The sequence below is a fragment of the Coregonus lavaretus genome (assembly GCF_964263955.1).
Source record: "Coregonus lavaretus genome assembly, chromosome: 13".
NCBI classification, from domain to species: domain Eukaryota; kingdom Metazoa; phylum Chordata; class Actinopteri; order Salmoniformes; family Salmonidae; genus Coregonus; species Coregonus lavaretus.
In genome coordinates, this window is record NC_140000.1 from 50,983,649 (window position 1) to 51,004,094 (window position 20,446).

Sequence of the window (20,446 nt, forward strand, 5' to 3'; positions counted from 1 at the left end):
GTAATTGATTAATCTTTTAATCTGAGACTGTTACCAGCTAAAATATAAAGCTCCAATCAATTAAAAACACCAACCATGAAAAGGAAAGAGATAGATATACAGAAAGAGAGAAAGTTCTGAAGAAAGCGATATGAAGCGAGAGTGATCGATCACAACTGACGTGAGGAATGCTTGCTTCTGGCACACAACAACAATCCCTGTCAATCCTTGCACGTTGTTGCATTATTGAGTGTGTGTGTGCGCCACTGTTGTGGTATTCCTGCAAGAACAGTATTCTGACTGTACTGTCGATTCCATCGAACAAACATTGGATATAGTAGAATGGTGGAAATGTGTCCTGAGAGAGACCTTAAAGTGACGACACTTTCATGATATCATTGCCAGGGCAGTGTATTCAAACTCACAGATTTATCGGCTGACTCAGTGTTTTCTCTGGTCTTCCTCTGGCACTGCTTCTGTGGTGCATATGGGAATGCATTCTGGGAGATCTTAGCTCTCCAACTATTAAGCAGTAAGTCATAGAGACTACCGCAAATATGCACTCAAAGAATGTGTGGTTTCTAGGTCTCTTTGTGAGTGTGATTGAGTCTCTCTGTCTGTGTGTGTCTGTCTGTGTGTGTCTGTGTGTGTGTCTATGTGTGTGTCTCTGTGTGTGTGTGTGTGTATGTCTGTCTGTCTGTGTGTCTGTCTGTGTGTCTGTCTGTCTGTCTGTCTGTCTGTCTGTCTGTCTGTCTGTCTGTCTGTCTGTCTGTCTGTCTGTCTGTCTGTCTGTCTGTCTGTCTGTCTGTCTGTCTGTCTGTCTGTCTGTCTGTCTGTCTGTCTGTCTGTGTGTGTGTGTGTGTGTGTGTGTGTGTGTGTGTCTGTCTCTGTGTGTGTGTCTGTGTGTGTCTGTGTGTGTCTGTGTATGTGTTTGTGAATGTGTCCATAAAAGGAAAGGTGATTAATGCAACATATTTCTTCCTTTAAAAAGTCGCTCTTTTTCTTTTCATGTTTTTCCAGAAATGTGTTTTATTTAAATCTGAGACTGTATAAGGAATTCACAACAACATATTCTGAACAAAATGTAAGCATTCCAAAACTGTGTTGGCATTTCCAAAATATGTTAGATGACAGTACTATAAAAAGATTGACCCATTGAGTACAAAATGGAATTTCACATTTGAGACAGTGATCAAGAATTCAGTGAATGATTTTAGATTTTTCAACAAAAAATTGACAATTAAATAAATTACCTTAATGTGAAAGAACAAACAATTGCATGTTTGTGGAATTGCATGTGTCTAAAGTTAGCTAAACATATTCATATTCCCAGAGAACAAAAAAAATAAATATGCTTTTCATTTGGTTTCAAGTCTGATATCAACTCGAGTTTTTCTATCAGAAAGGAGCAGTAGAAAATGTTTCAAAAGTATTATTTTGGCTAAGCATTCACAAATGATTATCTTCCATTCAAAGAAAGAGAATGAGGACAATGAGTCGTCAGAAGATGCAACATGCCTTAAATACATTCTGTTTCTAAACAATGTTCCTCTTATCTTGTCCCAATCACATTGTCATAGTCAATTATTGTATTTTTTAGAGTTTCAGAAAAACACAATTTCAAGGTTTTCTACCACTTTCAGACCAATGTGTGCTGCATTGAAGCAGCACACTCATCCATACTGCACCGTTTCATTAAGCACTTGTGACTATAGGACTAACATAAGGCACAACTAGTGGTCAGAAGACAGTAATGCAGTCCAATCACACTATCTACAGATTGTCAGGTGACCTTCACCCAACAAGGTTGAGGTCAATTCCATTCCCATTCTGCCAATTCAGGAGACTCAATTCAAGATTTGAAAATGGTCCATTATTTTCTATTGACCAATTCATTGCATGAATTCTTAAATTAACAGAGTTTGATTTGACCCCAACCCTAGCGTCTAATATGTGGTTTTCAACATAATTATGCAAAAGTCCATATAGATTAGCATAGTCACTTACATTCGTTAGTAATCATCTGCCCTTGGATCCAGGAGACTATAGCTAGATGCGATTGGCTGGTGGAAGTGTCTTCTTTATATGACAATGGACCTGAGGAGACGGAAGCACACCATAAGGTCTCTGGGGATTGGTGGCTTGATCTCATTGCCATCGAGACGGAGGTAGCGAAGTTTAGGAGCGGTCTCAGTGGCATAGTCCTCCAGAGCATCAGCTGACACAGGGCAGATATCAGATCCATTTACATCTGCAATTGCAAATACACCATCTTAGCAAAACAGTACTCCAACTCATCAAAGACAATTTACACTGATTATAATAATACAATTATCTGGATTTTAAACCAATCATCAGTTAACCATCCAGGCAGTCAGTCAATGTATCAATGAAACTAGAACAGTGTCAAAAACGTACTCTTGATCTGGTTGTGGTCCAGGTGGAGGTGTTCCAGGCCTGAGGGGATGATAGGAACCTGAGTTAACTGGTTATGGGACAACTGCAGGTCCAGGATGCTGGAGATGTTGAACACGTTCTTGGGCAACCCATCGTTTCCCAGCTTGTTGCGGTTGAGCCTGAGGAAGGCCACCTTGGGCAGACCCTTGAAGTAGTCGGCGGGGATCTTCTCAATGGCGTTGTTGTCCAGGAAGAGCTGGGTGAGGGTGATGGGGAGGCCCAGGGGCATGGTGGTCAGCTGGTTCTTGGCCAGGTTAATCTGGACCAGGTTGCTCAGGCCCTTCAGGCTCACCTCGGTCACCGCGTCATCCTGGAGCTTGTTCCCCTGCAGTTCCAGCAGTGTCAGCCGATCCAGACCTGAGAACACCCCGGCGGGGATCTTGGAGATGCGGTTGCGGGAGAGGCGCAGCTGCTCCAGGCTGGAGGGCAGGTTGGCTGGGACAGAGCTCAGCAGGTTGTCATCCATGTAGAGGTGAACCAGGCGGGGCATGGAGGCCAGGGCACCCTCTTCCATTCCCTCGCTGGTGATGCGGTTACGGTTTAGGTTGATCCAGCGGAGCTGCGTGGCGTTGCGGAATGCGTCTGTTGACAGCACGTCGATGAGGTTGTTCTGCAGGTACAGATACCAGGTGTGTGGGGGGATGGTGGGGATGCGCTTCAGCGCCTTGTTGTCGCAGTAGACGGCGTTGGGGAAGCTGGGCGGGCAGCGGCACTCTTTGGGACAGGCCTGTACCTGGGCCATGTAGTCTTCGTAGGACATGTCCGGGCTCTGGGCCAGAGCGGGACTGACCAGAAGGAGGAGAGAGGAAAGGGCCAGGAGAAGCGCCATCTTAACACTCTGGGGTAGAGGAGGGAGAAAACACATCAGATGAGACTGACTCTTATGCAAAAACACAGACACAAATACAGGCACAGACACAAACACTGAAGACAAGATCAAGCACATGGTTGAACAAACACACCGACCCAAATACAGTGGCTTGCAAAAGTTTTCACCCCCCTTGGCATTTTTCCTATTTTGTTGCCTTACAACCTGGAATTAAAATGGATTTTTGGGGGGGTTGTATCATTTGATTTACACAACATGCCTACCACAATATTTGTTATTGTGAAACAAACAATAAATAAAAAAACTGAAAACTTGAACGTGCATAACTATTCACCCCCCCCCCAAAATCAATACTTTGTAGAGCCACTTTTTGCAGCAATTACAGCTGCAAGTCTCTTGGGGTATTTCTCTATAAGCTTGGCACATCTAGCCACTGGGATTTTTGCCCATTCTTCAAGGCAAAACTGCTCCAGCTCCTTCAAGTTGGATGGGTTCTGCTGGTGTACAGCAATCTTTAAGTCATACCCCAGATTCTCAATTGGATTGAGGTCTGGGCTTTGACTAGGCCATTCCAAGACATTTAAATGTTTCCCCTTAAACCACTCGAGTGTTGCTTTAGCAGTAAGCTTAGGGTCATTGTCCTGCTGGAAGGTGAACCTCCGTCCCAGTCCCAATCTCTGGAAGACTGAAACAGGTTTCCCTCATGAATTTCCCTGTATTTAGCGCCATCCATCATTCCTTCAATTCTGACCAGTTTCCTAGTCCCTGCCGATGAAAAACATCCCCACAGCATGATACTGCCACCACAATGCTTCACTGTGGGGATGGTGTTCTCTGGTTGATGAGAGGTGTTGGGTTTGCGCCAGACATAGCGTTTTCCTTGACGGTAAAAAGCTCAATTTTAGTCTCATCTGACCAGAGTAGCATCTTCCATATGTTTGGGGAGTCTCCCACATGGCTTTTGGCGAACAACAAACGTGTTTGCTTATTTTCTTCTTTAAGCAATGGCTTTTTTTCTGGCCACTCTTCCGTAAAGCCCAGCTCTGTGGAATGTACGGCTTAAAGTGGTCCAATGGACAGATACTCCAATCTCCGCTGTGGAGCTTTGCAGCTCCTTCAGGGTTATCTTTGGTCTCTTTGTTGCCTCTCTGATTTAATGCCCTCCTTGCCTGGTCCGTGAGTTTTGGTGGGCGGCCCTCTCTTGCCAGATTTGTTGTGGTGCCATATTCTTTCAATTTTTTTATAATGGATTTAATGGTGCTCCATGGGATGTTTAAAGTTTTGGATATTTTTTTATAACCCAACCCTGATCTGTACTTCTCCACAACTTTGTCCCTGACCTGTTTGGAGAGCTCCTTGGTCTTCATGGTGCCGCTTGCTTGGTGGTGCCCCTGGCTTAGTGGTGTTGCAGACTCTGGGGCCTTTCAGAACAGGTGTATATATACTGAGATCATGTGACAGATCATGTGACACTTAGATTGCACACAGGTGGACTTTATTTAACTATATATGTGACTTCTGAAGGTAATTGGTTGCACCAGATCTTATTTAGGGGCTTCATAGCAAAGGGGGCGAATTCATATGCACACACCACTTTTCCATTATTTATTTTGTATAATTTTTTGAAACAAGTTATTTTTTTCATTTCACTTCACCAATTTGGTCTATTTTGTGTATGTCCATTACATGAAATCCAAATAAAAATCCATTTAAATTACAGGTTGTAATGCAACAAAATAGGAAAAATGCCAAGGGGGGTGAATACTTTTGCAAGGCACTGTACACAGATGTTGAGATCTCTGCATATTCCAAGAAAACAGAACACTACGCAGAGAGATCAGATAACTCAACATGGACTGGATTGAGGACTAGGTATTAGCACCACATTGTGACCTATCCTGTTTTTTTTAAGCAAGTCATGTTTCCGCATTTGCATTGGACATGGTACATTAAGTGCTGAAGTGTTCATCAAGCTGGCTTAAGTTCATTCACATGCAAACAACAACGATTCCAGGTGGCTCATTCATTTAGTCCCTTATTGAAAACATTGCCATTCCTTTCAGATCTCTAGCAATGTAGCCCTGTGTTTCGAGTAGCCATTGGCTAGCCCAAACTAGCCATAGCTAACCTCAATCCCCCTGCATTGACGCGAAGGTCATTAGCATTCGAGTTTACATGAAGTTAATGAGCGTTGGCACATCATGTGGTCAGGCCAGTTGTCCACTGGGTCCATGGGAGATTATAAGATTTCTTAAGGACAGGATGCAGTGCCAGGTCAACTAATGGCCTTACACGAATATTCCTGACTGGAAGCTAATCTGTAAAATCGGCACATGCAGGAGGCAGTTGAGGTTGGCCTGGGGTTGGGTGTTCCTTTAGGAATAAAACACAGAGCAGACCAAATCCACCTGACTGTGTTGTGAATGAAGCACAATCTGTTAAACCTGACATTGGCAATTAATTAAAATTCCCGCCAACACACCTAGCCATGGAATGCCATACACATATTTATGCATACAGTACACAGATGCGTATAAAAGCAGTTGAATTCTCCATGCAATCATGAAAGAGAAAGTGGAATTAACCCACATAGAAGAGGCAAAACATTGAGAAAAGAGGAACTGGGGATGATAGTGAGACAGGAAGCCGAAGTGACAAAGAGATTGACAGAGGCAGACAAAAACTCAGAGGCATCTAAACTCTGCCTTAGCACATCCACCCATCCTGTCCCAGAATACTTGATTCCTCTCTGTCATCTGGTGCTGGTTTAAATTCTTGGTGTGTGCTCCACACATTGGTCTGGAACTCATTTTCAACAGGCCTGGCTTTGCCATGGCTAGGCCCACATCAAAGACGTAGCCACCTCACCTGGTTCTAGGGCCCCTGGCACCTCGTATCTCACTGTATGGGGCCAAAGATCATTGAACCCACCCCACTATGGAACATCATGTGTCCATGCCCTTAACCTTAGAGACACAACTGTTGAGTTCCACCTGACCATAATTAGAGCTGCTAGTATTTAGTGTGGCCAAGGTCAGGAAAGTAGGCATATAAGTTACTTCTACTTATCACATTTGTCAAATGTGAAATTCCAACTGACAACTGGTTAAATAGATATATACATGTTAAGCAAAGTGCTGTATAACCACTAAAAGACCATAACTGGAATGTCTCCAGAGCCTCACTCTTTCAAAGCATCAAAGCCATTCACAAGCTGTGGCTTTTCAGTGCAAGATTACCTACAGTATAGTACAAATGAACGCAGAAAATTGCCAAATAAAGGTCCAGCCAATGTTCCCCAACTGTCACCTCCCAAAACTGAACTCACATTGCCTTTAAAAAATACCATTAGTTTGCAAGCAAAGTCCCATCTATACCTACTTTCCCCCAAACTGGAAACCCAATTCAATCGTCCACTAGAACCACACGTACCTTTGAGTTCAAGTGATTTTCCAAAGTCTGTCTTTGTGTCCTGTTTCTGCCTTGCTCAATAAATGTGGTAGCAACTGCAGTCCCAAACTCAGAGAAACACCGCTCACCTCCCCTGTATTTGTACCATCGGTGCCTTCATTCAGTTGGTGGGAACCCTTCATTGACAGTTACACTGTAGTTCCTCTCGGCCAATCAGAGGCCTGTAATCAGAGGTCATAATCCATGCAGTGACATTTTCCATGTTAAGCCTGCGGCGGTGTGGTAGCCGAGGCCTCGAAACTTGGCCCACTTCAAAATCAGGCTAATACGGGCCTATGCTCACTATGAAACCACCCTAACCCTTCTGTGCACTCCCCCTTCTCCCACGGTTGGCACTAGGCACCATCTCTCTGTTTATGTCCTTCAGGTAAATGTCCTGCTGAGATCTCTAATGTTCTTAGTGCTAATCAGGCAGTGATGTCTGAATGGAACGACTCCACTCTGTTTGAAAGAAACAGATCTACGTCTTCTCCCCATCTTTCTGTGCAGAATGGTGTGATAGCAATCCATGTGTTCCTCATAATAGTGACTTAGCCATAAAAACCCAGGAGAAATATGATCACAGTGACTCCTTGAGTTGTCATGATAAGGGATATGCTGATGGCTCTCTTTTGGGCCAACTCACGACAATTGGATTGCCCTACTCACAACGTATGGCTTTGGCAATGTCTTTCAGTCCTTGCAGTTCTCTGAATTGGAATTCAGAGAACTGCAAGCAAATGATACACTGTGGGAACAAATTGGCTTTTTCTAATGATTCTGATTTGTTCATATCCTCTCTGATGCGGACCCACCAATAATCTTCTAGCACAATCGGACACAATCAGACTCTGACCTTAAAAGACATCAAACCCACTACAATTAAGTACACATTGGTCTGTCCAGACATGAGACTTAATGGGGTGGGGTTAGAGTAAAATTAAGGGGATTTAAAAGGTGTAGAGTGGGTTGGCAAAGTGTTGTCAAGTTAGCATTGGGGTTGGGCTAGCTAGTTAAGTTGGGGTGGGTAGGTTATTTTGTTTCGCTCATTCTCATTTCCTTTGACGCTGCCATAGGCCCACCTAATACCTTGGGATAATCCCATCTGATTGGCTTGTCCCAGAGCTAGCCTTGATCCAAGATGAGCCGCGAGAGACCATTAGGGATTGTCTCGTGTCTGGCAAGGTGCTAACGCACACTACAGTCACTCCTCAACACAATGGAAACACTGGAGCTGCGAGAGGTATAAACAAGACTCTAATCCCTTAAAACAATTCAGCTACCTTTAATCCCCAACACATTTAAACTGACTACACATCAAGGGTCAAAGGGTAAAGGGCAAGGTACTGGCTAAATGAATGAACAGTGACTGTGCGTCAATCATGGCGCCCATCTCCTCACAGGGTCTGTTACCTCAATGGGAACAGACACTACCGTACATGTTGCTTTCACTCAAAAATAGAAAAATCCTAAAAAGACTTAGCTGTTGTCAAAACTTAGAAGTTGCAAATCAGTGATGCATATTGTTGACATCATGTCCATTTATAACCAAAATATATCAGTATCTGTATTTGCACAAAATAAATAAGACTATCCAATCAGTCATATACGGCATCCCATCTCACATGCTATCAGATAACGGTCTACAGTTTGTTCACATTTACGTCATTTAGCAGATGCTCTTATCCAGTGCGACTTACAGTTAGTGAGTGCATACATTTTCATACTGGTCCCCTGTGGGAATCGAACCCACAACCCTGGCGTTGCAAGCGCCATGCTCTACCAACTGAGCTACACCTCCATCTGCATCACAAAACACCTTACTCGTGAATAGACAGCCTCGACATACGCCCACCACTCTATAGTGGTAGCAGTCTAGCAGAACTGGTATATCAATAAAGATGGAAAAAGGTGCGGTCATTGCCAGAGATAAGTGCTCCACACCCACACATCAACCCCAGCTTCCAATTGGCTCATTCATCCCCCCTCCTCTCCCCTGTAACTATTCCCCAGGTTGTTGCTGTAAATGAGAATGTGTTCTCAGTCAACTTACTGGTAAAATGAGGATTAAATCAAATAAAAAACCATCTGTTTCTCTTTAGAGACACTTACACATTAGCAGTAACTACATAGTAAAACTGGTCATGAGAAATGTGCATGAAATCGACACACAATAACAATTAATGAAGTGTTCTGCACTGCAGACCCACTACAGTTACTTGGCAATATTTCAGTCATGTTTTTACCTTGTCTTGATGGAAATCACAGTTCTCTAATCAAATGAAAGATTAGACTGCAGATATACACCACAAGGGAATCCATCCATTAGGATTTTCATTAGTATAATTACATTACTTTACTAGGCAAGTCAGTTAAGAACAAATTCTTATTTACAATGACGGCCTACACCAGCCAAACCCGGACGACACTGGGCAAATTGTGCACCGCCCTATGGAACTCCCTGGAATCGAACCAGGGGGTCTGTAGTGACGCCTCAAGCACTGAGATGCAGTGCCTTAGACCGCTGTGCCACTCGGGAGCCCTACTACTGATTTAACGGCAAAGCGACAACCAAGTTTTCATATTCTTCTGACTTAGGGCTTCTCACTATGTTACAGAATGAAACAAAATAGGATTGAAAACAAATGTTGGCCACTTCCCTGTTTGACAATCTAAATGGAAACATGTGGAGGAATATGATAATATAAATTTCCTGGAAGGGGTTTCCAGTCAAAGCCAGCTATGTTAATTAGTTAAAGGACTGTGTTCTACTTGATGACTGAGCTGAAATGCAATTGACTTCCCTCTAGCATTGAGCAGAGGACATCCAGCTAAGCCACTGCTGTGTTAAACAAGCCATGTGTTTACATAAGAATACAAGGCTCTGGAAAACAGAACTATGTCTGGCATTGGAATATCAAACATTATGCAGTTTTTATCTCTGCAGATTTTCCAATAGTATCTATGGATATTTACAAGAGACTGATTATGGAAGAAACTCTTCCCCTTGAAAAGAACAGAGGCCACTGAATATGTTCTCAATTTACCACCTTCTAATGACCTGACACAGATCCGTGTTGGATCGAAACGTTGCCAGTAAAAGGTGGTAAATTGGGAGCATATTCATTATGCGGTCCTCTGTTCTTTAGTTTAATTCTTTAGCCCAGCACCTACGTTTTTAAGGTTGTGCATATGACCACAAACTTTTCTATAAACTCTTACACTGCTATCATAATCAATCTGTCACTGCATTATTTCTTTCCACTAACAAACTTATAAGCATAGGTGAAATCTACTTTTCAAGGAAGACATTTAGACAACAAAACAATTTAGGAGTACACTTGTGCCAAAAACCTGTTTAGTTCTAATTGAATGACACACCTCTGCAAGACTGCAGCAAACTGCACAAAATACTGCCAGATCTCTTGAACACATTGTTTGTTTTTGGAACAGAAACTGGCACGCAGCACAAGATCAAAGGTAAAGACCAGAATACTTCTATCAATCTTCCCAGATGTAAATAATTCCCCCCAAAATAACAAGAAAGGATGACCCATCCACCCCATTTAGCAATTCACCCCTCCCCAGGAAAAACAATACCTGCTTCATCAAACGGTGTGTGTTGGTAGTGTATGGCCAGGTGATGCTTGGCTCAGGGGTAGTAGTGGTCGTCTGGTCCTCCAGTACTCTTCTCTGATTCTGGTCCACTGTGCTGTAACAGTCTCAGTGGCTCTCTGCAACCGAGGAGGAGAGAGAGAAACCCCTATTAGATTCTGTATTGTTTTTAATATTATTCCCTCAAGGCTGTACCTTTGACATCCACTGGTGGAGCAGAGAGTGGGGTGTGTGTGGGGGTGAGGGTGGGTGTGTGTGTGTGGGGGTAAGGGTGGGGGTAGAGGTTTGAGGAGATTGTCTTTTCACCAGCCCAGCAGTTTTTTCTCCCCTCTCCGTCTTCTCTTTTGTGAAAGAGTTGAAGTCATCACTGTGCTATTGTGGGGGTGCGGGGGTTAAAAAAGCAGAGCCCTCACTCATAGGTGGCTTCTGTGCTGGAACTAGGGCCAGGATAATACCAGTATCGCGATACTCCTTAGTATGGTGGCAAGGAAACAACACATTAAGCGGATTTAACTTTAGGAAAACAGCCCTAATGTTGGAAACAAATATCATTATGTTGTCATCCAGTCACATTTATATATTTTCCAAGCTATATCACACAATATTTTACATACAGCAGGTTTTTAAAGGACCAAAGAGTTTGTTCTGCTTTTTGTTTTCATTTTTGCCATGGAAACAATATTGCGATACTGGTATCGTCACAGCCCTAGCTGGAACGTCAGCCTGTACCCCATCATCATCGCCATAGCAATGCACATGACCTCTCCATAGGTCATTTAGGCAGACAGGCCTGGGGGCATGTTTATCATAGTGTCAGTCCAGGACTGAGTGGAGCTTAGGGAATCCTTCAGGTACCTTGACAACCAAGAATGTAACGCCACTGAGGACTGACACTCACAGGCACTTAGTGACACACACAGAGCAACATGCACACACACACAAAAAACATTGACAGGGGTAACACTGCAGCCCTCTACCCCTCTCGCTACTCTCCCTCTCCATCCCTTCGGGCCCTCTGTTTCTGTATTCCGTTCTCTCTCTCTCTCTCGGCCTTTGAGCCGAATGTCCTGGCCAGGCAGCTGATTTAAACTTTCATTAAACATTTCCAAAGGCAGGGGAGAGGAAGTGCGGGCCATGGCTTTATGAAGGGCTTTATTGTCTAGACATGGCAGCACGAGCTCCTAGCTATTCTCCAATGGAGGAATGGCGAGGAGGAAATTGTACTGGATTTGGGATCAGTAAGAATGGTTGTGCAAAAACACAGTAAGACGTGAGCAATATTGTAAAGACAAATATGATGCATGTCATCTAGGTAATGATAGGGGTTTTATAAATCCTGCCACCCATGCTTAAATTGGTTCAAATATTGGCGTATTTTGAGGTAGGTCTCTTGTTTAGGGTAAAGAATATCCAGGAATATTCTAGAGTGACTAGACATATAGAAGCACCGCCAGAATAGCACTCAGCCTAGAGTGAAGGAAAACCACTATGTCATATATAATATAGCCCTCTCAAAGATATTATCTGTAAAAGAGGAGCAATTACAAGGTGTGATTGACTCTAACCGCGGGATCTTATTACGAGTAACAGGCCGGAAAAACGGAACGTCTGGCAACCCGTTCAGTGATACTCGCTAAAGCTAATTAACTGACCTGGAGCCTGTAGAAAGTGTCTGCTCTAATTAGGCATGATCGAGTCGGTCCGACACCACTGATCCCAGCACAGATCCCATCCCAAATACGACTTTAGATAGGCAGCATGCTAACAGTTCACTCCAACTACACATTAAAACAGAAATGTCTTAAGTATAATTGTACAAGAAAACCAACAGATGCATATTTCCACATGTGAGGGAGTAAATGTTTTAAATTAAAGTTTCCCTTCCGCAACACCGGCACTTTCGTGATTTCTCAGCCTCGGCATTTGAACTGGAAGCATTACTTCACCAAATTAGTCCAACGTTCCTCACTCTGGACGATATTTTTTGTGGACTATCTGCGTCAGGAATTTGCCATGTCTGGTGAAAAAGATGAGGAGGAGTGTGTGGGCTTACAGCTGGTGCAGCTTGGTACAATGTGAGAAACGCATTAGTCCACTGGTTCTGCTCATCCTTCAGCTCTTCCCTGAAAATCTCCTCCTCCTATCCCAAATGGACTCCCCCAGTCCCACCCACCCTGGACACTTTAGAGAGGTTGTCTACATCTGCAAAAACATCTGTATATTCCTCCATGATGGTTCTCCATTGTGCTTACACCTGTTGGTAACACGTTGGCACTGGTTTACGTGTTTATGTAATTCTGTTGGAAAATCACCACTGGGCCATACTTTAGTTGTGATCCTGTGTTGGAGGTGGTGCACACTGCACAAATTACTCTCAAAGCACTGAGTGTTCTTTCACAAAATGGCCACCAAGCATCACCCAGGTGGCTTCTTGACCTGTTTGGCATTACTTACTGTTGATTAGGCTACAGGCATCCTTCTGTCAAATCACCATTCAGCATTGGGTAAGGAACACCAAAAACCAGTTTAACACACATCATACAAAACTAACTGTGTGGATAGTTACAGGTTCCTCAATTGAGCATTTCAGCTCTGGTTTCCAGTCAAACACTGCAACCCCTGCAGGACCATAGGATCTCTACATGTATCTCTACACGCCTGCACTAGCACTACATTTACATTTACGTCATTTAGCAGACGCTCTTATCCAGAGTGACTTACAGTTAGTGAGTGCATACATTTTTATTTTTCATACTGGCCCCCCGTGGGAATTGAACCCACAACCCTGGCTTTGCAAACACCATGCTCTACCAACTGAGCTACATCCCTGCCGGCCATTCCCTCCCCTACCCTGGATGACGCTGGGCCAATTTTGCGCCGCCCCATGGGTCTCCCGGTCGCGGCCGGCTACGACAGAGCCTGGATTCGAACCAGGATCTCTAGTGGCACCACTGCACCACTACATCCACCCACCCATCTAAGGAGAATATGCAACAGATCAGAATGTCCCACTTGATATTAATGTGCAGAGACACAGCATGACACTGGGAGAAGACCCATTTCCTGCAGGAAGAGAGTTGCCAACCATCATGGTGCAGGCCCAAACACAACACATAAACCCCTAAAACACAAACCACTCAGGAAAGCTTGAAGTAAGACGCAACATAGATGTGTCAGTGTAGGGCCTGGGAGGTAAAAGAGAGAGAGATCCCATTCTTCCTCCTCTTTCTTTCTCCTCTCTCTCTCTCTCTCTCTCTCTCTCTCTCTCTCTCTCGATGTATCTCAAGTGGGGTTTGTGTATGTTGTCATACTGCAGACATATTTACTGGCTGTAACAGTATATGGTAAATGTAGTAATTTATTTTTATCATCTGCTGAGTATTATTATAGGTTTAAAACAAGCATTTGCCACACGTGAGTATTGGAAATGTAGTTTATTCAAATGTATTTTATGTCCTCACAGTAAATTCACCAGCGATTACTGAGTCAAAAGCCATGATGAAAATAAATCTGGATATACTCCAGTGGAGGCTGCTGAGGGGAGGATGGCTCATAATAATGGCCAGAACGGCGCAAATGGAATGGCATCAAACACCTGGAACCATGTGATTGATGTATTTGATACCATTCCACCAATTCCGCTCCAGCCATTACCACGAGCCCGTCCTCCCCAATTAAGGTGCCACCAACCTCCTGTGATATACTCTGCCCAAATAGCACATGACATTCTGCCAACGTTGCCACAACATTAGAGGAAGATAAAGTTAGCATCACAATTTTTTTTTGTTATTCTGATAAAGCTATACGGGCAAAAGCACATCAAACATGGCAAACAAGGTAACCTTAAAATGCTAGCTTTTATTATCAGACATAGTTACCATGAGATGCATGCAAGCAATGCAAATGTTGTATAAATGTTGGCATAACAACAGTGATCTGCAATGAATGGGCGATTGACTCTTATTTAACTGCATAATAACAGTAAATGACTTCAACAGAGCTATTCAGTGTCAAGCCTATTAATCTTGTCGATAAGGATTATTTTATTTAAATGTTTTACTTTCCCCCAAACATTCATACAAAAAGATGGGTAATATGCCATAGCTTATGACGTGACATATGAGTTTTAATTTGGTTCCAAAAGTGTTCCACTGTTCAATATTTCCCCAGTAGACATTACACCAGAGTACACAACACAGGTCTCTTAGATACTCCTATTCCTTACCTGCAGGTCTTTTGCACAGCAATATGATTCTGGGAGTGTACTGACTAAATACAAGAAGCCTTTAAAAAACATCATAACATACAGACAAACATAAAATAGAGGAAGTGAGATGTATTCCCATATTCCTCAATGTACTTGTCTCAAAACAACATGTGCCACTACTTTGGAATGTTGGATGTGTGTGAGCTGCTTTTTCATCAAAAGCACGTCATTTAGGAATCACTAAGTTCCTATATTGTCTCTTTTGCACAAGAAAATGCATCAGTTGTTTGAAAAAAGTACAGACAAGTACAGTTCAAGTGCTTTTTATGGGGCACCATTACATTATATTGTGGCCGATTTGTTTGATTTGCAGCCAATTTGGGTAAAACTATTGGTACAGGGCCAGCCATTTGCTACGGCCAAAATATCCTATGGTTGTCATGAGAAGACCATGATGCATTGCAAAATAAAAGGTCTCTCCAGGGTTTTCTAACCTTTGTTGGTTTGTTATATCTAAGTCTGTGTTTACAGAAAGGACTACCGATGAGTTGGCAGGGGTGACCTCAATTTCGCCGGTAGGGGGAAGGAGACGTATTTAGGGTTGTTGCAAACACTGTCACTCGGTTTCATTATCCACACTAGCATTCCACTTAGAATAAAGAAACATATTGGGCATATACTCTGAGTGCCGGGGGAGGGTCACAGAGGGAGACTCGTGGATAAGGGGATGGTCCTTAGTCGAAGATGATGTCAGAGGCCTGACGCAGGCAGTTGGAGGAGTCAGGGGGTAGGTCGGCGTGTGTGATGTTGTTCCCATCCAGACGCAGGTGCTTCAGTCTGGAGTAGTTCAGCGGGCTAGAGAACTTGCAAATATTCCCCAGGTCGAACTCTGGAAGGGGGGGAAGGGGTTTGGTGAACTGAGTCATACATGATTCAACATTTCCTACTGTGTGCACACTTCCTACACCGATTACCTGACACTTGCTGGAGGCAGTATAGACTTGAGGATGGATATGACTGATTTAGATGTATTTGTAATTGCAATTAAGAAATAGAGAAAGAGAATGGAGAAAAAGAGAGAGGAGAAAAGTGGAAGGGGAAAAAAAGAGGAACTATAAAGAAAATCACTCACTGTTGATCCTGTTGACCTGCAGATAGAGATGCTCCAGCTGTTCGTTGATCTCAGGGATGGACTGCAGCTTGTTGTAGGACAGATCCAGCTCGATCAGGCTCGTCACATTGAACACGCCCGCTGGAATCCCTGCATCTGTCATCTGATTGTAGGCCAACCTCAGGTACGCCAGCTTGGGCAGCTCTTTGAGGTCACCGGCGGCGATGCTGTTGATCTCATTATAATCACCATAGAAGGTCTCCAGCGAACTGGGCATGCCTGAGGGCAGCTTCTTCAGCTTGTTGTTGGTCAAGTCTATGGACACCAGTGAGTTGAGGCCCTTGAAGACCCCGTTAAGAGATTTAGAGGTCAGCTCGTTGTTCTGGAGGTGGACCGAGGTCAGGTTCTGCATGCCGGCCAGACTCCCTACGGGGAACTTGGACATCTGGTTGTTCATCATCTTCAGCTCGTCCAAGGACTTGGAGGGAGGGATCACTGCTTCAGTCAGTTTGTTGAAACTGAAAAAGAACTTATGAAGTCCGGTCAACTTGTCGATGGTTCCCTTGGCCACCTTCTCATTGGTGATCTGGTTATGGTCCAGAACCAGCCAACGGAGGTCAGCCGTGACGTTGTCGAAGACCCCAGCTTTGATCTCCTCGATCAGGTTGTTCTGCAGGTACAGGTACTTGATGCCTGAGGGCACAATGGGCACGAACTTAAGCTTGCGGGAGTCACAGTACATGGCGGTGGGGAAGTTGATGGGGCACTCGCACTCCTGGGCACAGTTGGCGCTGGACGGGCCGTACTGGGAGGCTGGCTGGTAGTCGTAGTCATCGTACTGACCCACGGTCAGGCTGACCAGCACGGCAAAGATAGGGATACGGAGGGGAAACATAGCTCTACTGGGGAGAGGAAAACAGACAGAGGGAGAAAGGGAGACAAAGATGGAAAGAAAAACAAGTGAAACGGGAAAAGTTTGTCTACCGCATCTTGAACATTCCATACATAAATAGTCTTATCTACTATTATCCTGAGTGGTACTTTGATGTAAAAATCTACAGAGAACAAACTTGGAGCCTTTCTCTATTTGAACAGTTAAATACATTACATTTCGATTGCATGATAGACGACATCAACTGGTAAAGAATGGACTTGTTACAGATTCCAAGTTAGAAACATTCCTCTCAGGCTACTAGGGTCTCTTGAGAGAACAAAAAAAAAATCAATTGAAAAAGCTTCATTGACCAAAACTATTTATGATTTACCCTAAAGCATCAATCTGGTAATACCAGTGAACTGCAAATCTCTTTTAAACCAGAGGCAGATCCCTACTATAAATACTCAGAACTGTCTATGAACCAACAATGCAGGTTTTTCAGTGAACAAACGCTTTATAATTTCAACAAATAAAGGCAATAAATATCATCCTAACATATTGACACTTTTAAGATGATTTAGCTCAATGTGTTGATTTAAAGTATGACATGTAATCACATGATAATATCGTACTGCAAATGCAAACAGACTAATGCCTTTGACTAAAAAGACTTTCACTAACAATACTGTGCATCAATACAGTGCATCAATACAGTGCATCAATACTGTGCACATCAATACTGTGCATCAATACAGTGCATTCCTTTTATATGCAGTCATGCCATGGTGCAATATAAGAACAACACATTGTCCAACGCAACATGAAAAGCATCAGATAACTTTGAAGTACTAAAATCTCTCCGCTCCTTTCCCTGGTCAAGTGACAACTAGTTAACCCTGTATCACACACAATCCTCCCCCGGAGTTTAGCTGGGACTGGGATAGCTAATAATCCCAGCAGGGAAAGCCCAAATACCTAGGGACAATCGAGCAGAAACACTCCATTCCTCTTACCTTTCTCTCTCTCTCTCTCTCTTTCTCTCTCCCTCTGCGTGTGGGATGGAAGGTCAGCAGGTAAGAAGACTGTGGTTGCTCAAAAGCCAAATGTCTCTGGAGAGAGGGAGGAGAACGAGGGAGAAAGGGAGAGGGAGGGGGTGATAAAGAGAGTGAGAGAAAGAGAGAGCGAGAGTAAGGCGTGGGGAAGCTTCTGCTTCTTCAGATGTCTGTGGTCCCGGATTGACGGGAGGCAGCTGCCCAAATTGAAGTCACACTGTAGTATAAAACGACGATAGCATCAACATGGGTTTTTAAGGCATGGAATCCGAGAATTATGGGCTCTGCCTAACCAGTCACAGGTGCACCAGTGCAGCATGGGATATGAAGTCCGCCCTGTGCCTGAATGAGGATGTGAAGCCTCACAAAGGACACATGGCACCATATATACCTGTTGTTTTTCCTCCCCCTCTCCACCAAACAACCACCTCCCTTTCCTCCTTTCCCCTACAAATAAACAACCTATTGGTTAGGATGGCAAACTAGACTCACTATTAGTAGCCAGTACAAACTGTTTGCTTGTAAAAAGTTAAGTGGATACAAGTCAAAACAAAAGGTTCCTGGAATGGTAAAGAAAGTGTGTGGAAAAAATGATGATTAAAAAGAAATGTGTCTGCAGCCAGAGCCAGCTGCCGATTATCATACTGCAGCATGAAACCGTAAATAGGGCCTCGGAAAAAGTGAGGAGGTCTTGGAGTGGGCCAGAAAAGGATTATAAAACAGCCTATGCTGAATCCCAAACTGACCCCTAGCCCCTAACCTAACGTAGCAGGCGTAAGAAGACTCCTGAGCAGAGTCCCCACATCCGTTTTTTCAGGGGAAACGGAAGTTAGGTTGAAAATACTGTATCCCCGAAAACTGCAAACATCCGCTTTCTTCCGACCCCGTGGAGAGTGCCTAGCCCCTAAACCCTAGCCTAATCTGCCTCTTCATGGTAAACACATGGTACCGTAATGGAGGAAAGTAAGGTGAGGCAGATGGAGGAGGATGGGCTCATTGAACCCATATCAAACACATCAAACATATGGAAACCACATGTTTGACTCTGTTCAATTCATTCCATTCCAGCCATTACAATGAGCCCGTCCTCCTATAGCTCCTCCCACCAGCCTCTTCTGGTCCCCACTGTAAATCACTCAAGTGTCATCAGACCCCCTCCTTTTCCTCCTCCCTCCATTTATCTTCACACACTTCAAAATGCTCTTCATCTCCTTCAATATCCAACGATCTGTCTGCAGACTGCACTGCATCTACACGTTTCTAGACAATGGCTCTTCTAGAAGATTTTGTTGGAGTTGCTGAAGAAGACTGACACTGTAACGGTTTCCTAATGTCACCTTTCTTTGTTTATGTTCAATCCTTGCGTTACTGCAGGGCTGTCGTCTGGATTCAATTGGTCACAGTCCCATGTGTGTCTGGCCTTTCAGTCTGTCTAGTTACCACAGCCACAAAGTTATAAACCCCACCCATTTCTAAAAAGTATCTTCTTACAATATGATTTTAAACCTAACCTTAACCCTAACCTTAACCACACTGATAACCTTATGCCTAACCCTAACCTTAAATTAAGACCAAATAGCTCATTTTAGTTTTCATTAATTTCTAAGATATAGCCAATTTTGACTTCAACAGTGGACTGCAGAGATGATTTGAGGAGGAGCATGTGTGTACTTTTTCGAGTGTTTCCAAGAGAACCACCGTGGCCTACAAAAACCCATGATTCATTTGACAATGAACATTCTTCTTACTCACACCCTGTTTTTTTTGGAAACAAAACCACTGTGGCCTACTGGGAAGCTTATGGCTACAAAAACCTATGATTCCTTTGACAATGAACATTTGTTCAACTCACACCTAACCGAATTAGATTATTGACTTGACAAATTGCAGTAGCTTCCAGGCACTTCTGATAAGACTAGAGTCCTCGTAAGCTTTGACCATATGTATTGCTTTCCAACCGTTTTAAAAAGCCATGTCCTTGCTTGCTTCTGTGTTCACCTCCAACCTCCTTTAGATCATCTTATTCCTCATATCCCCCATGGTCATCCCAAACTACAGCAACTGTCCCTCGATATCTCCTCCATCTCACTATCCATCTAGTTGAAGGCCTAGGTCATGGTTTTAGATGCCATGATACTGTACTGGACTTGGGGTGTGCTGACCTTAGACGCAAGGGAAAGTTACACGGTTAGCTGGACGGTTAGGATTAAACAAATGGAAAGAGCTAATTATTCATTGCATGCATGCCTGTTGCAGGTCTAAGTAATGCATCATGTTTATTTTGGGGTCAAGAATGTATTACCTGTTAACGGTCAGTAAACACAGTCATTAGATATACTGATCAACTTTGCTCAGTGGTTAAATGTGTGGTTAAATGTGGCTGACAACAATCAAAGGGGGCATTCTGGCATTGTACAGGCCAATTTATTGTTTCAATAATCCCTCGAAGGGCAAAACATTGACAAAAGTTGGAAAATATACTGTTATGAATCTGCCAGAAAACAGTGCAATCCCACTGGTTGAATCAACATTGTTTCCACGTCATTTCAATGAAATGTTGAATTGACGTTTGTGCCCAGTGGGATGATTCTTAGTGCTTTCCGTTGTCCAGTCCTGTCCTTCTGGGTTGGTTTACCACCTCATCATCACCCTGTACAGAGTGTTTATGTCTTGAAGATGATGTGTTAACGTTTCAGTTCTGTTATTGCTACGCTTTCCTTTGGAAAGACTCCCACCCCTATTTAAACCCTCAAAAGCTCGGAAAACAGATATTCTGCCCAGTCACCTTGCTTCCTCTGTTCGCTTTGATGACGTCAACCCTGATGCTCTCACATCCTCTCCACGTCTCAGAACTGAGCCAATGGTTTGA

General features: G+C 43.6%; 2 protein-coding genes across 2 annotated transcripts; both read right to left on the reverse strand.

Annotated features, from left to right (window-relative positions):
- Nucleotides 1–2,060: 2,060 nt before the first annotated feature.
- LOC311140104 (keratocan-like) lies at nucleotides 2,061–3,265 on the reverse strand (the record flags this gene model as incomplete). The annotated part of the gene is made up of 2 exons (XM_084175041.1): nucleotides 2,061–2,230; nucleotides 2,398–3,265. The coding sequence occupies 2 exons, from the start codon at nucleotides 3,263–3,265 to the stop codon at nucleotides 2,061–2,063; spliced, it is 1,038 nt and encodes a 345-aa protein (XP_084031167.1).
- Nucleotides 3,266–13,749: 10,484 nt separating this feature from the next.
- On the reverse strand, nucleotides 13,750–17,933 carry LOC311140186 (lumican-like). The gene is made up of 3 exons (XM_084175132.1): nucleotides 17,539–17,933; nucleotides 15,670–16,550; nucleotides 13,750–15,426 (listed from the first exon to the last, which is right to left on the reverse strand). The coding sequence occupies exons 2-3, from the start codon at nucleotides 16,541–16,543 to the stop codon at nucleotides 15,272–15,274; spliced, it is 1,029 nt and encodes a 342-aa protein (XP_084031258.1). The 5' UTR covers nucleotides 16,544–16,550; nucleotides 17,539–17,933; the 3' UTR covers nucleotides 13,750–15,271.
- Between the last annotated feature and the right edge of the window lie 2,513 nt (nucleotides 17,934–20,446).